Source organism: Giraffa tippelskirchi, chromosome 4, assembly GCF_054371585.1.
Source record: "Giraffa tippelskirchi isolate mGirTip1 chromosome 4, T2T-mGirTip1v1.2.pri, whole genome shotgun sequence".
NCBI classification, from domain to species: domain Eukaryota; kingdom Metazoa; phylum Chordata; class Mammalia; order Artiodactyla; family Giraffidae; genus Giraffa; species Giraffa tippelskirchi.
The window spans coordinates 54,833,455-54,851,316 of record NC_137278.1 but is presented as its reverse complement, the minus strand read 5'-3'; the positions used below and the strand labels follow the sequence as shown (position 1 = coordinate 54,851,316).

The 17,862-nt window shown below is 43.0% G+C and overlaps 1 protein-coding gene across 15 annotated transcripts in view; it reads left to right on the top strand.

The window, feature by feature from the left end:
- The window catches only part of REEP1 (receptor accessory protein 1), a 127,425-nt gene that overhangs the window by 65,022 nt on the left and 44,541 nt on the right, over window positions 1–17,862 (top strand). For all 15 annotated transcript variants that reach the window (XR_014082752.1, XR_014082753.1, XR_014082751.1 and 12 more), the window contains exon 3: window positions 8,217–8,293. Coding sequence is in view for 12 of the 15 variants with exons in the window: in XM_081592879.1 (XP_081449005.1) it covers window positions 8,217–8,293 (77 nt within the window). In the remaining 3 variants the exon portion in view is untranslated. The remainder of the gene's footprint in view (window positions 1–8,216; window positions 8,294–17,862) is intronic.

The following is a 17,862-nucleotide window of genomic DNA, read 5'->3' as shown; positions in this document are numbered from 1 at the left end:
TATCAGATCAGCAGTGGCTTTAGATTCTCATAAGAGTACGAACCCTACTGCACTTGAACCATCCTGAAACCACCCGCCAACCCCCATCCATGGAAAAATTGTCTTCCACGAAATTGAAATTAGTCCCTGGTGCCAAAAAGGTTGGGGATGGCTGCCCTAAAGGATTCTTAACCTCCCTCCAACCTACTTCCCACCACATTGTGTAATAGCAACTCTAGTTCCCCTTCATAAGCAGTATCAGTTACCCTACAAAAGCCCAGTTCAGTTCAGTTCAGTTCAGTCGCTCAGTCATGTCTGACTCTTTTCAACCCCATGGACTGCAGCATGCCAGGCCTCCTTGTCCATCACCAATTCCCAGAGTTTACTCAAACTCATGTCCATTGAATCGGTGATGCCATCCAACCATCTCATCCTCTGTCGTCCCCTTCTCCTCCCACCTTCAATCTTGAAAAGACCAGCATCAGAGTCTTTTCAAATGAGTCAGCTCTTCTCATCAGGTGGCCAGAGTATTGGAGTTTCAGCTTCAGTATCAGTCCTTCCAATGAATATTCAGGACTGATTTCCTTTAGGGTGGATTGGTTGGATCTTCTTGCAGTCCATAAGCCCTTTATTATCTATTTCCTAGTGACATGGTGGTCTTGAATGTAGAGGTGACCTTCTAGGCTCTGCTTCCACTTCATCAGAACCATTTTATATCCCTGATGGAAGCATCCATCCTTCAAGTACTAAAATTATTAAAAACCAGAGTTCAGAAGTTTGAGGATGAGAATTGAAGTGTTGTGAGTGGGTTAGACCAGTGATTCTCAAACTTTAACTTGCATATGAATAAGCAGAGAATTTTATTAAAATGTAGAACTGATCCATTAGCTCCGGAGTGGGACCTGAGATGCTACACTTCTAACAAGCTGATTCTACATTTCTAACAAACTCCTTGGGGATTCCAATGTTGCAATCTCATGAACCACACTTTGAATTGCAGGGAGCTAGCATTAGACCTAATCCTAAGAAACACCACCCTCATTTCCTTTGTTCCTGAACCTTTAGATTCTGGCTAAGATGCAGTACCATGTTGGTCACTAGTTCAGAGAGGAAACTGCATTGTCTAGGAGAGCATAGCAACTTCCCAGAATGCTAATTCCCACCTGGTTCTTTTCTGGCACCCTCCGAAGCTTTTGCAGCATTGTATAAGGCCATCTGCTTCTGGGCATTGGGATACATGATTAGATCAGAGACTCCCCAAAACATCAGCCTATTGTTGCATTTCTTTGGCTGTAAAAGAGGGCCCTTGGTCAGAGGCAGTGTTGGTTGTGTGTGTGTGTGCTCAGTCATGTCTGACTCTTTATGACACCATGGATTGCAGCCTGCCAGGCTCCTCTCGTGGGATTGTTGGGTGGAATACATCAAAATGAGAAGGATACTCAATGGAGTCCACAGTTTGTTGTGTGGATGCCAGAAACATGGCAGTAGGGAAAGCAAGCCCACATGCCCAAAGAATGAATATTCCAGAAAGACTCTGTGCTCCCCTTTCTATGAAGGAAGGGTCTTGGTATGATGGCCTGCTCCCAGGAGACTGGCTGGTGCCTTGAGTTATGGTACCATCCTGGAGATGCTTAGTCACTGCTGTTGGCAACTTGGTGTCTGAGCAGTGGTCATGGCCAGGTCATCCTTGGTGAGAGAAATGCACATTGCTGAGCCAGTGTGTTTCCTCTGTCCACATGATCACTGCTACATAAGCCCATTGATCAAGCAATATCATGCCTGAAGTAAGAGGCTCACAGACACCTACAGAGCTGGTCATCTCATCCACCTGATTACCAAGAGCCTCCTCTGCCATTGGGACCATCTGGTGTGCATTAGCATGAGCCACAAATACCTGCATTCTATGGACCCATCCACATAATTTCTAAACCACCTCAACACCAAATTCTCAGTCTTGTCCCTTCCAAGTACCTCATCATCTATCCAAATCCTTACCTGGTGTTTTAAAATGTATCCCAGACTTGTTTTAATCAGCTATGGTAAGGCATGCAGACACAGAAATGACTCATGGAGGAAGAAGTTTTTACTCACAGTTCCTTGGAAGTAGGCGGTTCAGCACATCATGCAGGGCCACTGGAGAAGCACCAGGGTCAGTTAGGAGTTAGAGGGAGAGCAAGAGGAAAACATGGGCATTGACCTTTATTACAGTTTCTGTGGGGAATTCAAGGCAAAGCAGAGTGTGCAACCTTACGACCGGCTAGTTTGAATAATTTCAGCAGGCTCTGGGGTATGGGATCTGCCTCCAGTTATCATCGCCCAGATGATTAGGGCTGGGAAATATTAGCTCAACCTGTGAGAGCTCCATAAAGGAGGTGGTTTCTAGTATGGACCCCAGATTGCTCAGTTTGCAGATGTGCTCTGGGATAAGAAATTTACTATCTCTATGAATTAGCTAGTCATAGGAGAGGCAGTCTCTCCAGTCAGCAAAACCCCAGATGTTACAACATCAAGAACACAGAAAATGAGATTTCCCTGGTGGTCCAATGGTTAAGACTTCTCCTTCCAATGAAGGAAATGCAAGTTCAGTTCCTGGTTGGGGAGCTAAGATCCCACATGCTTTGTGGCCAAAAAACCTTGCAGTCATAAAACAGAAACAATATTGTAACAAATTCAGTAAAGACTTTAAAATTGATTCACATCAAGAAAAATCTAAAAAGAAAAAAAGAATACAGAAACTATGAAAATATAGTTAGTATACATGGTGACAGTATAAATGCCTTACCTCAGGACAGTTCTCCTTCTGGACTGAGAGCACTGCTCAAAGTTCTGCCTACAGGGAGTTTCCCTCCCTACTCTCTCCGGGCCACCTCTGACTGTACAGTTGTCCCCTGTGAGCTTGTACCAGCAGACAGTGCCAACTCATCTGTCAGCCGGGCTCAGATACTTCCTTCCTCAGTCATTTGTCAGAGAGGGTTCCCTGTGAGACGGGAGGAGAGCTCAGATGCAGAAGGGAGTGTGAGAGGCTGAAGGAATATTAGTGTGACTGGCGTGGGGGAGAGTCCACAGGTGAGGTGAGGCTAAGGGTTGACTGAGCCTGCTGCCTCCAGGGTTCATGGAGGAGGCCTTTCACAGGCTCCCAGGAGCCCTGGGGGCAGGATCTGAGGGGTCCTGGGGTCTCAGCCCCTTCTGTGACTCATGGAAGGTCACCAAGATCTGCTTCCCACCCTATGGTTGTGACCTAGGGTCATCGCTTCTCTCCTATCTCCTCATTCCTGGGCTTGACCAGTTCAGAGGGAGTTCCCAGTTGTGCTGTCATCTGTTCACTCCAGAGTTGCCCCTGATGATAACGTCACAAATCAACAATAACTTCCTCTCTCTATTCTGGGTGTTGGCCCACCCACACTCCCACCTCCACCTTGCAGAATCCCTCTAACCTGGCAAGTTCTGTTTCAAATCTTGGAAAAACAGCTTCCGTTTGGTTTCTCTGAGGAGTGGTCGGGATTCCATTTTCAGATATTTATTTATGGTTTCCATGTCTGAGTCACCAGTATTTCACTACCTTCTTAGGCTCAGTGAGTCATTCTCAGATCCTTCTTTCTGCATGAAAGTATTTTAAGATGAAGGAGTACATGATGGAAAATTCTTTAGGCTATCCCTCCCAGCCTCCTCTCTACCATGGCTTCCTTATCTTTGTCTTCAGTCTTCAGGCCCAATCTCCTTCCTGAGATTTAGTTTTGCCTCTCCAGAGGCCCGTTGGACATTTTTCTTAGATGTCCCCCGAGACCCTCAGATTGTCCTCAGCCTCATGGAGCTCAACTTCTTCTCCCTAATTTGGCTTTTTTTTTCCCTTAAATTTCTTGTTAATGTGAGTGGCTCCATATCTATCAGTCACTCATGCCCTGACTTCAGCAGGTCCCTTCCCTCCCATGTATACCTAGCCATCCTTCTCTTGGGGAGCACTTCTTTGCCTTGCAAGCTATCTAATCCCATCTTCCCAAAAACCCACTTAGGCCAGTATTCTCTGAAGTGCAGCATCTTAACTACTGGACCTCCAGGGAAGTCCCTGGAACATGGTTTGAAGACTGAAAAGAAAAAACTTCCAGAGAGGGAATTCAGGCTCCTTACAGTGTATATGGATACCAGTGTTGGGAATTCTTAGATCCTGGGCCCCCATGTACCAGGGAGTTTACAACTAGATAAGATTGTTTGCTCCCTGCTAAGGAGCCCATTCTGCTGCAGATAACCTTGGTAGTATATAGAGTCACAGAGAAGTTTCTTTTGATGGACTAAGCCAGCCTTGTTCCCAAGGGATTATTCTGTTTTTCTAAATAGAGAAAGCCTCTAACTGATCTATTTGGCCACATGTTTCAGAGTCACAAAGGCAATGAGATTCACCAGAACTGCCTTCGGGTTTTTTGAAAGATAGTTTTGCTGGGTATAGAATTATAGGTTGGTGCTATTTGTGTGTGTGTGTGTGTAGCACTTTAAAGATGTTATTCATTTTCTTCTGGTATTCATTCTTTCTGATAAAAAGTCAACTGTAATTCTTACTGTCATTCCCCTGTATGTAATGTCTTTTTTCCCCTCACTTAAGATTTTCCCTTTGTTTTTTAGTGGTTTTACTATGATGTGGCTAGGTGTGGTTTTCTTCATATTTATCTTGCTTCAATTCACTGGGTTTTGTGGGTTTGATATGTTGGTCAAATTTTGGAAAACTTTAGGCAGCATTTCTTCAAATAATTTTTCTGTCCAATTCTCTTTTTTTCTCTTCTCTCAAATTCCTATTCCATGTATATTTGACTGCTTGATACCTGTTCTTCAGGTATTGAGACTTTTCATCCCCCACCTCACCCCCTAACCTAGGCTTCAGCCTAGCTCACTCTGTTGTCTTGTCGTCAAGTTCACAGATCTTTTGTTGTGTCCAAACTGCTATAAATTCCATTCAATAATTAAAAACATTTTTTTTTCAGATGTTGTGTTTTTCAGTTCTAGGATGTCATTTAGTTCTTTTTAAAGATTTTCCTTCTTTCTCTTGAAATCTCCCATCTCTTCACTCATTATATCTACCTTTTCCTATAGATTTTTTAACACATTTATACTTAAAAAAAATTATACTGAACCCATCCTTTTCCTCCTAGGATAAGTGTCTTGTTAAGTGGTGATAAAAAAAATTTATAACAAAATACCTGTTATTAAGTTGCTGTATATCTTCTTTGGTGAGATATGTGTTCAGATTTTTTTGCCATTTTTAAAATTGGGTTGTTATTTTTGTTGTTGTTGAGTTTTAAATGTTCTTTGAATATTTTGGATACAAGTCCCTTTTCAGATATGTGTATTGCAAATATTTTCTCCCAGTCTGTGGTTTGTCTTTTCATTCTCTTTAACAATATCTTTTGCAGAGCAGAAATTTTTCATTTTAATGAAGTCTGGCTTATCATTTTTTTCTTCCATGGGTCATGGTGGTGTGTTGAAAGACTAATTACTAAATTCCAGATCACCTAGATTTTCTCTTGTGTTATCTTCTAGAAATTTTATAGTTTTAGTTAATTTTTGTGAAAGATGTAAGATCAGTGCCTACATCTATTTGTTTTTATCTGTTATTTCACTAATACCACACTCTCCTGATTATTGTAGCTTTACAGTAAGTCTTAAAATTAGACAGTGTCAGTTCTCTGACTTTGTTTCTCTTCTTCAGTATCATATTGGCTATTCAGGTCTTTTATCATAAATGGGTGTTGGATTTATTAATTATTGATTCATTTTCTAAAAGATTTGGGCCCTTGAAACATTTTAAATTGGGTTATTTGTCTTTTTATTGGGGCTTCCCTAGTAGCTCAGTTGGTAAAGAATCTTCCTGCAGTGCAGGAGACCTGGGTTGGATCTTTTTATTGTTGTGCTATATAAGTCCTGTATTATTTCAATACAAATACTTTGTCAGATATTGATTTGCAAATATTTCCCCCATTGTGTGGGTTGTCTTTTCACTTTCTTGATGGTATCTTTTGAAGTACAAAAATTTTTAATTTTTACAAGGTCTAATATATCTATTTTCTTTTTTTGTTGCTTGTGTTTTTGGTGTCACATCTAAGAAAACATTTTTTAACCCAAGGCCACAAAAATTTACTCCTGTGTTTTCTTGTAAGGTTATTGCATTTAGGTCTCTGATCCATTTTGAGTTCACTTTTTGTATATAGTATGAGGTAGAAGTCCATCTTCATTCTTTTACGTGTGAATATTTAGTTGTCTCAGTATACATTTATATTTTTTAAAGTCTTTGCTAATTGTAACATCTAAGTCAAATACGGATCTGTTTCTATTGACTAGTTTTTCTCTTAACCATGGAGTATATTTTCCTGTTTCTTCATATATGTTTTGCCTTTTTTGCTTGTTGGAATTTTTATGTATACTTCATCATAGGAACTCCAGATCTGTGTTGTCTTCTTGTGAAGAATGTTAATTTTTATTCTAGCAGGCAGTTAACTTCTGACAGATCATCTTGACCTTGTGGTAGTTAAGTTTTACATTTTCTTGGGGCAGGTGTATTTTAGTTTTACTCTTAGTCCTAGAGCTAATCTCTTAAGTCCTAGGTTGTAATTTTTATTCCTGAAGTATGACCTTTTAGATGTTCCCCTGGAAATTCCCAAATGTTTACCAACTCCTCTAATTAGGCAAAACTTGAACTCTAAACTCCCATAGTGTTTCTCCTGTAGTGGGCAGAAACTGAATCTCTGCCCAACTCTCCACTTCCTAGCTGTATTTTACTCAGCCACCTTGGAATATTACCTGATTCTGTACAATTCAGGAGCCAGCTAAGAAACTGAAAGGAATTTATATGTGAGTTTGGTTTATGACTTATGCTTCCCTCTTATTGAGGATTTTTCCTTTTCAATTTCCCGCATCTTTGACAGTCTCAAACTCTATTTTCCACTTCCTCAGGCAAATTTGGCTATGGGTTTCTTCTGGGGTTCTGTCTGCCCCATGATTTGCTGGCTGGGCGGTTTCTTTAGCTGCATCCACGTGGATTTACTCTGGTGTGGTCCCCACATTTCAAGAGTTGGATCCTTTCCAGTTTCTGCCAGCTTTTGATAGCTTTTCTAGCCTTCAGACAGTTATTTTAAAATATTTCGTTTAGGGAATTCCCTGGCAGCCAAGTGGTTAGGACTCTGTGCTTTTGATGCTGAGGGTGTAGGTTCAGTCTCTGGTCAGGTAACTAAGATTTCCCATATGCCACGTGGCATGGCCAAAGATAGATAGAATAAAATAAAATATTTTGTTCTGAGTTTATTATCATTATTGGCAAGAGGATTAGTCCAATACAAACTACTCCACCATTTCCAAAAAACAGGAGGAGCAGACTAAGGACATTGGAGTTTATTCTGCAGGCTAGAAGATTTTAAATGGAAGGTTAGTAGGATGAGTTCATGCTTTGTGGGGGATTAGTATGGGGATAGTTTGCAAGATGGATTGGTAAGAGGAAAGTCAAGGGGCAGGAAAGCAGTTAGGAGACTCTTACAGTAGTTAAAGAGATCGGGGGGGTGGTGCGGGGAGGGGGAAACCAAGGCTTCAACTGGGGAAGAGAAACAGTAGAAATGGAAAAGGATGGTCACATGGGGGAGATTAAAAGAAAAGATCCAGTTTCTACGAGGGCTTTCCTGCATGAAAGAGTTTTTTGTTTGCTTGTTTTGCTGTACCTCAGCATGTGCAATCTTAGTTCCTGACCAGGGATCAAACCTGTGCCCCCTGCAGTGGAAGCTCTGAGTCCTAACCACTGGATCACCAGGGAAGTCCTCAGAAGCGTTTTTAAGTGACCAGTGAGGATTACCATTATTCTATCTCAGAGAATATGGCCAGGTTAAAGTTAATCCCAGAGTGTGTCTCTGTGGAAGCTTGGAAACTTTATTCACCTGGTGTTAGTCCTGGCAAAATGACCTGACTGAATCCTGAGTCACTGCTGGTCTTCAGGTCTCACTGGCTCACCTGAGGGCTAATGAAGGCCACCTAAAGTCTACTTTGAGCTTGAGCACGGGTCAGTTGTGGAAATGGCCTATTTGCTTGCAGCCCCGGGGTCTGGAGTGGAACTGGACCAACCTGGGGAAGGATAGGAGAAGGGGTGACCAGTGGTAGGCCAGGCTGCCTGGACCCACCTCAACATCTGCTGTTGGAGCCTGTTCTCTTGAAGTTGGCAGTCATTCATCCTTGACCTTTTCTGCTAGCTTTGTTGCTTTCTCTTTCAACAGGTCAAATGGATGATGTACTGGATTATATTTGCACTATTCACCACAGCAGAGACATTCACCGACATCTTCCTTTGTTGGTAAGTACTCCAGGAATTGGGACTTTTCCAGGAAAGATGTTGCCTAGTCTCAAGGGAGAGGTGGAAAAGGTCTGACCACAGTTTTAAACCTTATCAGCAGAGAAGCAGGTACAAGGATGTTCACTGGAACATTTCAAATCAACTAGTCTATAAAGTTGTTCTTCAAGTAAATATTTATTGAATGCCCTTATCAGAGCAGGTATTGTTCTTATAATGATGGGCAAGATAAACAAAATTCTTCAATTAGTAGAGTTGGTAAAGAAGCATTCACATGTTAAAAAAATTAAAAGGAAAATAAGAAACAATACACAAAATTGTGCAATAAAACTAAATTTCTTCGCAACACCATTCACTCTCACCGTTACTGCTTTTCACAGTTGTATACAATTTTTAAAAATGTGTGCGTGTGTATATGTACTCACACTTTTGTTGTTGTTCAGTTGCTAATTTGTGTCTGACTCATTGCGACTCCATAGACTATAGCACGCTTGGCTCCTCTGTCCTCCACTATCTCTCGGAGTTCACTCAAATTCATGTTCACTGTGTTGATAATGCCATCCAACCATCTCATCCTCTGCCATCCCCTTCTACTTTTGCCTTCAGTCTTTCCCAGCATCAGGGTCTTTTCCAATGAATTGGCTCTTCATATCAGGTAGCCAGAATGTTGGAGCTTCAGCAAAAGTCCTTCCGATGAATATTCAGAGGTACACACATGTAAACATACTTTTCCTTTTTTTAAGGATGTACCAAATGCTTTGGACTTCCCTAGTAGCTCAGACAATAAAGAGTCTGCCTGCAATGCAGGAGACCTGGGTTCGATCCCTGGGTTGGGAATATCCCCTGGAGGAGGGCATGGGAACCCACTCCAGTACTCTTGCCTGGAGAATCCCATGGACAGAGGAGCCTGGTGGGCTACAGTCCATGGGGTCACAAAGAGTTGAACACGACTGAGCGACTAAGCACAACATACAGCACTGTATGCTTCAGCATTATGCAAACCAAGAACTTCCAGATGTCTAAACTGGGTTTAGAAAAGGAAGAGGAGCTAGAGATCAAGCTGCCAACATTCACTGGATTATAGAGAAAGCAAGAGAATTTCAGAAAAACATCTATCTCTGTTTCACTGACTATGGTAAAGCCTTTCACTCTGTGGATCATGACAAACTGTGGAAAGCTCTCAGAGAGATGGGAATACCAGACCATCTTACCTGTCTCCTGAGAAATCTGTATGCAGATCAAGAAACAACAGTTAGAACCCTGTCTGGAACAAGTGATTGGTTCAAGATCGAGAAAGGAGTACAGCAGGGCTGTCTACTGTCACCCTGTTTGTTTAACCTATACACTGAGCACATCATGAGAAATGCTGGACTGGATGAGTTACAAGCTGGAATCAAGATAGGCAGGAGAAACATCAACAACCTCAGATATGTGGATGATACCACTCTAATGGCAGAAAGTGGAGAGGAACTAAAAAGCCGCTTGATGAGGGTGAAGGAGGAGAGTGAAAGAGCCAGCTTAAGACTAAATATTAAAAAAACTAAGAACATGGCATCCGGCCCCATTACTGTATGGCAAATAGAAGGGGGAAAGGTGGAAGCAGTGACAGATTTCCTCTCCTTGGGCTCCAAAATCACTGCAGATGGTGACTGCAGCCATGAAATCAGAAGATGATTGCTTCTTGGTAGGAAAACGATGACACACCTAGACAGTGTGTTGAAAGCAGAGATATTACTATGCCAACAAAGGTCCATATAGTCAAGGCTATGGTCTTTCCAGTGGTCATGTGTGGTTGTGAGAGTTGGACTGTAAAGAAGGCAGAATGCCAAAGAATTGATGCTTTCAAACTGTGGTGCTGGAGAAGACCCCTGAAAGTTCCTTGCACAGGTAGGAGATCAAACCAGTCAATGTTAAGGGAGATCAACCCTGAATATTCACTGGACGGACTGATGCTGAAGCTGAAGCTCCAGTTGTTTGGTCACTGATGTGAACAGATGGTTATTGGAAAAGTCCCTGATGCTGGGAAAGATTGAGAGCAGAAGGAGAAGAGGGCATCAGAGGATGAGATGGCTGGATGACATCATCGATGCAATTTACATAAACTTGAGCAAACTCTGGGAGATGGTGAGGGACAGGGAGACTTGGCATGCTGCAGTTCATGGGGTCTCGAAGAGCCAGACGTGACTGGGTGACTGAATAACAACTATACTATACCTAATAGTTCTTACTATGTTTTTTAAATTTATTTTTTTAGATACTTTCATGAAGGCATGAATAGATCTACCTACTTTTTTTTTAAGGCCACATAGAATTTCATGGTATAGATGGACTGTAATTTATTTAATCTATTCCCTTGTAATTTATTTAATCTATTCCCTTTTGACAGACAGCTTTTTTTTCTCTTATGACCAGTACAATTATAGTCGTGAACCAAGTGAAAATCATAAGCTACGTGTTTGTACTGATATATTGTGTCTTAGCTAAAAGAGGCTGTGAATAACATATAGCATCCTGTTTATATCTGAAGTGTCTGAGTTTGTGCACATGTGATTGTTTACTAAAAATAGTGTGGAAAATATTCATCACTTAACTAGGGTTGTTTCTGCAATTTGGGATCATGAGGTCAGTTTCACATTTGCTGTGTTTTATGAATGTTTTACCGTGATCAAATATCATCAGAAAAAATAATAAGGATATTTCCATTTTGGAGAAAAAAGTTCTCATCCAAAAAAGGATTCGTCTGGACTTACCCTCTGGGGTGTCCTGGGTCAAAGATGTCCACTTCTCTGAACACTACTTCATTGAATCCTGTCTTGGCTCAGTGTGTATGTAGTTTTTCCCCTGAAGGAGCCTGGCTTTCATCTCCACTGGGAGAGATAGATGTCTCAGCTATTATAACCTCAAGCTGGAAGGAAGAAATCTGGATTACCTAATTTAATATGCTTGTGCCATCCTCCCCTGTTCTGTGCCCAGGTAAACAACAGACCGGAGATGGGCTGAGTCTCTAGGAATGGAGAGAGAACTCTGTTGAGCCATTTTTTTTTCCTTCCCCAGGCCCCAGGGGCTGGCACTAGGAGGCAAACCACATTTTGATCAGAGCTTCAGTGGGGAGGCTCCTGTCTGTCTCATGGAGATGAGGAGAATAGGCTGCACCCAGTGAGGACTGTGTAATCGATTAAGGATCATGGCCACCATATGACGCAGCAGTCCCATTACTGGGCATCTACTCTGAGAAAACCACAATTCAAAAAGACACATGTTACCTCAGTGTTCCCTGCAGCACTATTTACAGTAGCCAGGATATGGAAACAACCTAGATGCCCATCGACAGATGAATGGATAAAGAAGTTGTGGTATATATATACAATGGAATATTACTCAGCCATAAAAAGAAATGAATTTGCACCAATTCTAGTGAGGTGGATAAACCTAGAGCCTTTTATACAGAGTGAAGTAAGTCAGAAAGAGAAAAACAAATATAGTATATTAAAGCGTATATATGGAATCTAGAAAGATGGTACTGATGAACCTAATTGCAGGGAAGGTATGGAGACACAGAGGTAGAGAATAGACTTGTGGACACAGTGGGGGAATGAGAGGGTGGAATGAATTCAGAGAGTAGCATTGACATATGTACACTATAGTAGATAGCTAGCGGGAAGGTGCTAATACATTAATAACACAGGGAGCCCAGCCTGGTGCTCTGTGATGAACTAGAGGGGTGGAATGGGGGCGGGAAGGGAGGCCCAAGAGGAAGTGGATAAAAATTTATAGTTACGACTGATTCGCAATGTTGTACAGCAGAAACCAATGCAACATTGTAAAGCAATTGTCCTCCAATTAAAAAAAGAGAGAGCATGGCCAGCACTTCTTGTGGTACAGTCTTCTGTCTTAATGCCCTCCTTTTGGCTGGCACTGGTGGCCTCCTGCTGTCCTCTTATCCATTATTATGAATACTAGGGGGAAGAACATTATTCTCACGAGGTCTTTCCTGGGGGTCCTGGCATTTCAACCACTTTGCTGGGTGGAAATCCTACCTAATGATGGATGTGCTGCTCCCTAATAGCTGGGATATGTTTAACCCATGGTCCTGGAATTTTAGCCTCATGCCTAATAAGTAGACTTCCCAGGTGGCACTAGTGGTAAAGAATCTGCTGGTCAGTGCAGGAGACATAAAGAGACTCGGATTCAATCCCTGGGTCAGGAAGATGCCCAGGAGGAGGGCATGGCAACCCAAGTGTCAACAACTATTTCTGGGGTTGATTTAATTTTGATTTGTGGGAGGTGTATTACTTTTCTATTGCTACCATAACAGATTACTGAAAATTTAGCATCCTTGAACAGTACAAATTTATTATTTCACAGTTTCTGTGAGTTAGGAGTTCAAGTAGAGTCAACTGAGTCCTCTGCTGAGGAGCTCACAAGACCAAAAACCAGGGTATGGGTCAGCCCGGGCTCTTATCTGGAGGCTCTGCGGAGATTCCACTTCCAGGCTCGTTCAGGTTGTTGGCAGAGTCAACTGGGGCTGTAGGACTGAGGTCCCCACTTCCTTGACATGTGACATCCTGTCATCTTCAAGCCAACAATGGCATGTCATTTCTGTCCTCGTCTGTTACCAGCCAGAGAATGGTCTCTGCCTTTTTGTTTTAGGTATCATTTAATTAGATTAAGCCCACCCCAATAATCCAATATAATCTCCCTATCTTAAAAAAAAAAACTTTCATGATTATCTATTAAGAGCACTTGCAATACATGTACCAAATGCATTGACTTGAACTTTAAAATTTTCATATGTTCAGTTTTCTTTTTTTTTTTTTGGCTATGCTGAGTCAATAGTTGCAGTGCACAGGTTTAGTCTCCTGACCAGGAATTGAACCTGCATCCCTTGCATTGGAAGGCAGATTCTTAACCACTGGACCATCAGGAAAGTCCCAATCTCCCTAACTTAAAGTCAGAAGATTAATTACCTTAATTATATCTGTAGAATCCCTTATGCCATGTGAGGTAACATATTGGTGGGTAACATGGGGAGGAAGTTCATAGGATCAAAATGCTGCCTGTCACAGGAAGGCATCTAATAGCTGGTGTATTTGGAGTGTGTGTGCAGTGTGAGCAGAACCCCCCTCTCTTCCTGACCCATGTAGAGGTGTCATCTGGTCCCTCCTTGGTCCCTCTGTGCTCGCACTGTCCAGGCAGTTTGTGGGTGGAAAGTGAGAGTCCCTTGCCTGTCTCCTGGCACCTTGGGCTCAGTTTTTGCAGGGAAGGGCTCATGGGATCCTTCCCTGCCTGCCTTACTTCCCTGGTGGCTCAGTCCGTAAAGAATCCACCTGCAATGCAGGAGACCCAGGTTCAATCCCTGGTTAGGGAAGATCCCCTGGAGAAGGAAATGGCAACCCACCCTGGTATTCTTGCCTGGGAAATCCCATGGACAGAGGAACCTGGTGGGCTATAGTCCATGTGGTTGCAAGAGTCAGACACAACTTGCAACTAAACCACTACCACCTGTACCTGTCCCAGCTTATAGTCTGGACATGCCCTCAGCCTGCTCTGTCTTTTCCTGCCAACCTCCAGGTATCACAGATCCTGGTCTCCTTCTGGGATATTCCTCCCTTTCCATCCTCGCTTTCGCCCTGGGATTGGACACAGAACAGGCCTATCAGACAGACAAAGCCTCTTTCCCTTCCAGGGAATGGACCCCAATTCAGCAGCTCTAAGTTCTTTTTATAATTAAAAAAGTGGGTAGGTAGTTCTACACCTTCTGGTTTCCTAGAAGCATCTTTCACTTCTGTTCACTTCCTGGACTGAAAATCACCCCTCATGTTTATACTTTTCCTCTCACTCTTCACGCATCCATCCCCACCCTGCTCTCTCCACCTCACCCTTAGAACAGTTCTCTTCATAGGTAACTTTTAAAAGCTTTCTGTCTTGATGAAAACAGCAACTGCAACTGTGTATGGTCATAGAAGAGATAGGATGGTGGTTTATTTCACAATTTGTGTAGATGATTTCATTTAATTTTTTAAAAATTATATAATACTACATGTACATGGCAAAATAAAATTAAACAATACACTAAAAAGTAAGTCCCTCCTCCCCCAGGCCCCTGGCTCTTTCCGCAGAGGTTAGCATGGTCAAAGTCAGTTGTGTTTTCTTCCAGAAATTTTCTGTACACATTAATTGCTTGTATTTTTGACAGTTTCATCACTTGCCCAACCCTCTTGGAAAACTCTTAGAAATTCCCTGGCAGTCCAGTGGTTAAGGCACAGAGCTTTCACTGTTGAGGCTCTGGATCGATCCCTGGTTGGGGAACTGAGATTCGGCAGGCCGCCTGGCATGACTGAAAAAAAAAAGGGAAACTCTTACCCCCTTGAGTGTGACGGTATTATATTGGGAGCATAGAGATGCACCTGAGTGCTGGACAAATGCCTTGGATATGATGGCTTCATCCAGCCTTTTCTCCTCAAATATATCCTAATTCTCAAGGTCAGGGCAATTCAAGGGCTTATCCTCATAGAATTTTGTTGTTGTTGTCCAGTAACTAAGCTGTGTCCGACTCCCTGTGACTCCATGGACTGCGGCATGCCAGGCTTCCCTGTCCTTCACCAACTCCCAGAGATTGCTCAAACTCATGTCCATTGAGTCAGTGATGCCATTCAACCATCTCATCCTCTGTCGCCCCCTTCTCCTCCTTCCTTCAATCTTTCCTAGCATCAGGGTCTTTTCCAATGAGTCGGCTTTTTGCATCAGGTGACCAAAATACTGGAGCTTCAGCTTCAGCATCAGTCTTTCCAATGAATATTCAGGGTTGATTTCCTTTAGGATTGACTGGTTTGATCTCCTTGCTGTCCAAGGGACTCTCAAGAGTCTTCTCCAGCACCACAATTCGAAAGCATCACTTCTTCGGTGCTCAGCCTTCTTTATGGTCCAACCCTCACATGTGTACATGACTACTGGAAAAAACATAGCTTTGACTATATGGACCTTTGGCCAGATACATAGTAAGAATTATGGGGTATATGTTTGTGAGCAATGGATGATGATTCGGAGAGAAGAAAGCCCTTGAGCCTCACTGAGACATTGTTCCATTACTCACTTGCATGTTAGGGGGTTACCTGTTGGTCTTGCTAAATGACCAACCACTAAGGGCGAGGATGTTTCTGCCCTAGCTTTGGTTTCCCTGAACTGCTTAGCATAGGCCCCTTACCTCATAGCTTTTCAGTTGAATTTTCCCAAATGAATGAATCACTCAATAAGCCAGCAGTTGTCTTTGAATAGAAAGTGGGGCAGGAAAAAAGCTTGAGGAAAAATATTGAAAGAAAATGTAGTGATTGCTAAGAGTAGCACCTGCTCACCACAACTAGAGAAAGCCCATATACAGCAATGAACCTGGAGAAAGAAATGGAAACTCACTCCAGTATTCTTGCCTGGAGAATCCTCATGGACAGAGGAGCCGGGTGGGCTACAATCCATGAGGTCACAAATAGTCAGATATGACTGAGTGACTAACATAGCAATGAAGACCCAGTGCAACTAAAAATAATTATTATTTTTTTTAAAGTCATGTTAATGTGGATGGGATACACAGGAAAGATCTTGAAGAACAAGGAGGCTCAGTAGCAGGCTAACCAGAGAATACAGGGGCTCCGGCAGCTCAGAAGGACTGCTCAGGATCTAATGCCCATCCTCTCCTTCCACCCCCCACCCCACCAATCCTCATAACCTGGGGCAGGCTCTTACACTGTCCTACACTGTCAGTGTGAGGCTGGGGGGAACCAGGCTCTTGTACCCATGCTTGCACAAAAGCGCAGCTTCTATCTATAAATCAGATACCTGCAGAAATTTCACTTCTGAGCATTTTCTTAAAGGCACATTAGCATCAGGACATAAAGAAGCATACTCCAGGAGATTCACAGCAGCTCTGTTGTAGTAGCTAAAGGTTGTGACCTTTGTAAATATCCATCCATGGGGATCTGGGTAGATGCTTATGCCCCCTATACAGCCATTAAGAAGGGTAAGGCCTGGGGAATTACCTGGTGGTCCAGTGGTTAAGACTCAGTGCTTTCACTGCCCTGGGCCTAGGTTCAATCCTTGGCCAGGGAACTAAGATCCTGCAAGTCACATGGAGCAGCCAAAAAAAAAAAGAGAGAGAGAGAGAAACCACTCTCCATGTACTGGTATGAGAAAATCCCCAGAGTGTACTGTTAATCGTTATGTGTGGTGGGGAAAGCAAGGTGTGATGTGAAGGGGAGCAGAGAATACCACTAAGTGAGTGTAGGGAGCATTGCAGGTGTCTTACATACCCACGTGATTGTATATCTTAGCCCTAGTCCACTTCTGGAAGGATCTACAAGAAACTGATGATGCTTTTGTGCTTTTGGAAAAGGGTCCAAGATGGGAAAGAGACTCTGTTATGTCCCCTTTTGGACTTCTAGAATCTTTTAAACTATGTGCACACACAACCTATTTAAAAACACACACACACACACACACACACACACACACACACACACACATCTCTTATATAATAAACAAAAGAGCCACAGTGTGACAGATTCCCCCTAGGATTATCTGTGTATCTTGGATTGGTGCCTAAGCTTGCCAGGCTCATTTGCCCCTTAGGGCTGACAAATACTTGTTTTCAAGACAAAATTCCCTCCATTGTTAATCACCAGAGTGTTCAAATATGAGAGGATCACATCTCTGTTCCTTCAGCTCCTTCTTTTTTCTGGCTGTGAAGCATTAAATGATCTTGACATGAAAGTGTCCTTTAGTTGCTAGGGGAATGTTCAGGAAGGGCCTGCCAGGAGCAGAAGGAAGTGGACTATGATGGGGAAAGAAGGGGTGTGTGGAACTGCTGTCTGGAGTGATGTGAGAGTTAAAGACCTCTGAAATGTCTTGCTAGAAATTACTGTTTGAGTTTGCTCTCTTATCAAGAGAATGGCCTGGAAGGGCTTTGCTTTTCCAATGCCTCAAACCTGCCCAGGTGTCATGTTCCCTCATAGCATCATGTTTGAATGGTATCCAGGATTTGTTTTTAGGTCTGGTAAGACATGCAGAGGGGCTTCCCTGGTGGCTCAGTCGGTAAAGAATCTGCCTGCAAGGCAGGAGACCCTGGTTTGATTCCTGGGTTGGTAAGTTCCCCTAGAGAATGGATAGTCTACCTACCCCAGTATTCTTGGGCTTCCCTGATGGCTCAGACGGTAAAGAATCTGCCTGCAGTGCAGGAGACCTGGGTTTGATCCATGGGTTGGGAAGATCTGGAGGAGAGTGTGGCTACCCACTCCAGTATTCTTGCCTGGAGAATTCGCATGGACAGACGACCCTGGCATGCTGCAGTCCATGGGGTCGCAAAGAGTTGGACATGACTGAGCAACTAAGCACAGCATAGCCCAAGACATGCAGACACAGAAATGACTATCATGAAGGAATAAGTTTGTTAACTTCACAGATCCCAAGGGACTTCCCTGGTGATCCAGTGGCTAAGAGTCCACACTCTCAGTGCAGGGATCCTGGGTTCAATCCATGGTCAGGGAACTAGATCCCACATGCCGCAACTAAGAGTCGACATGCTG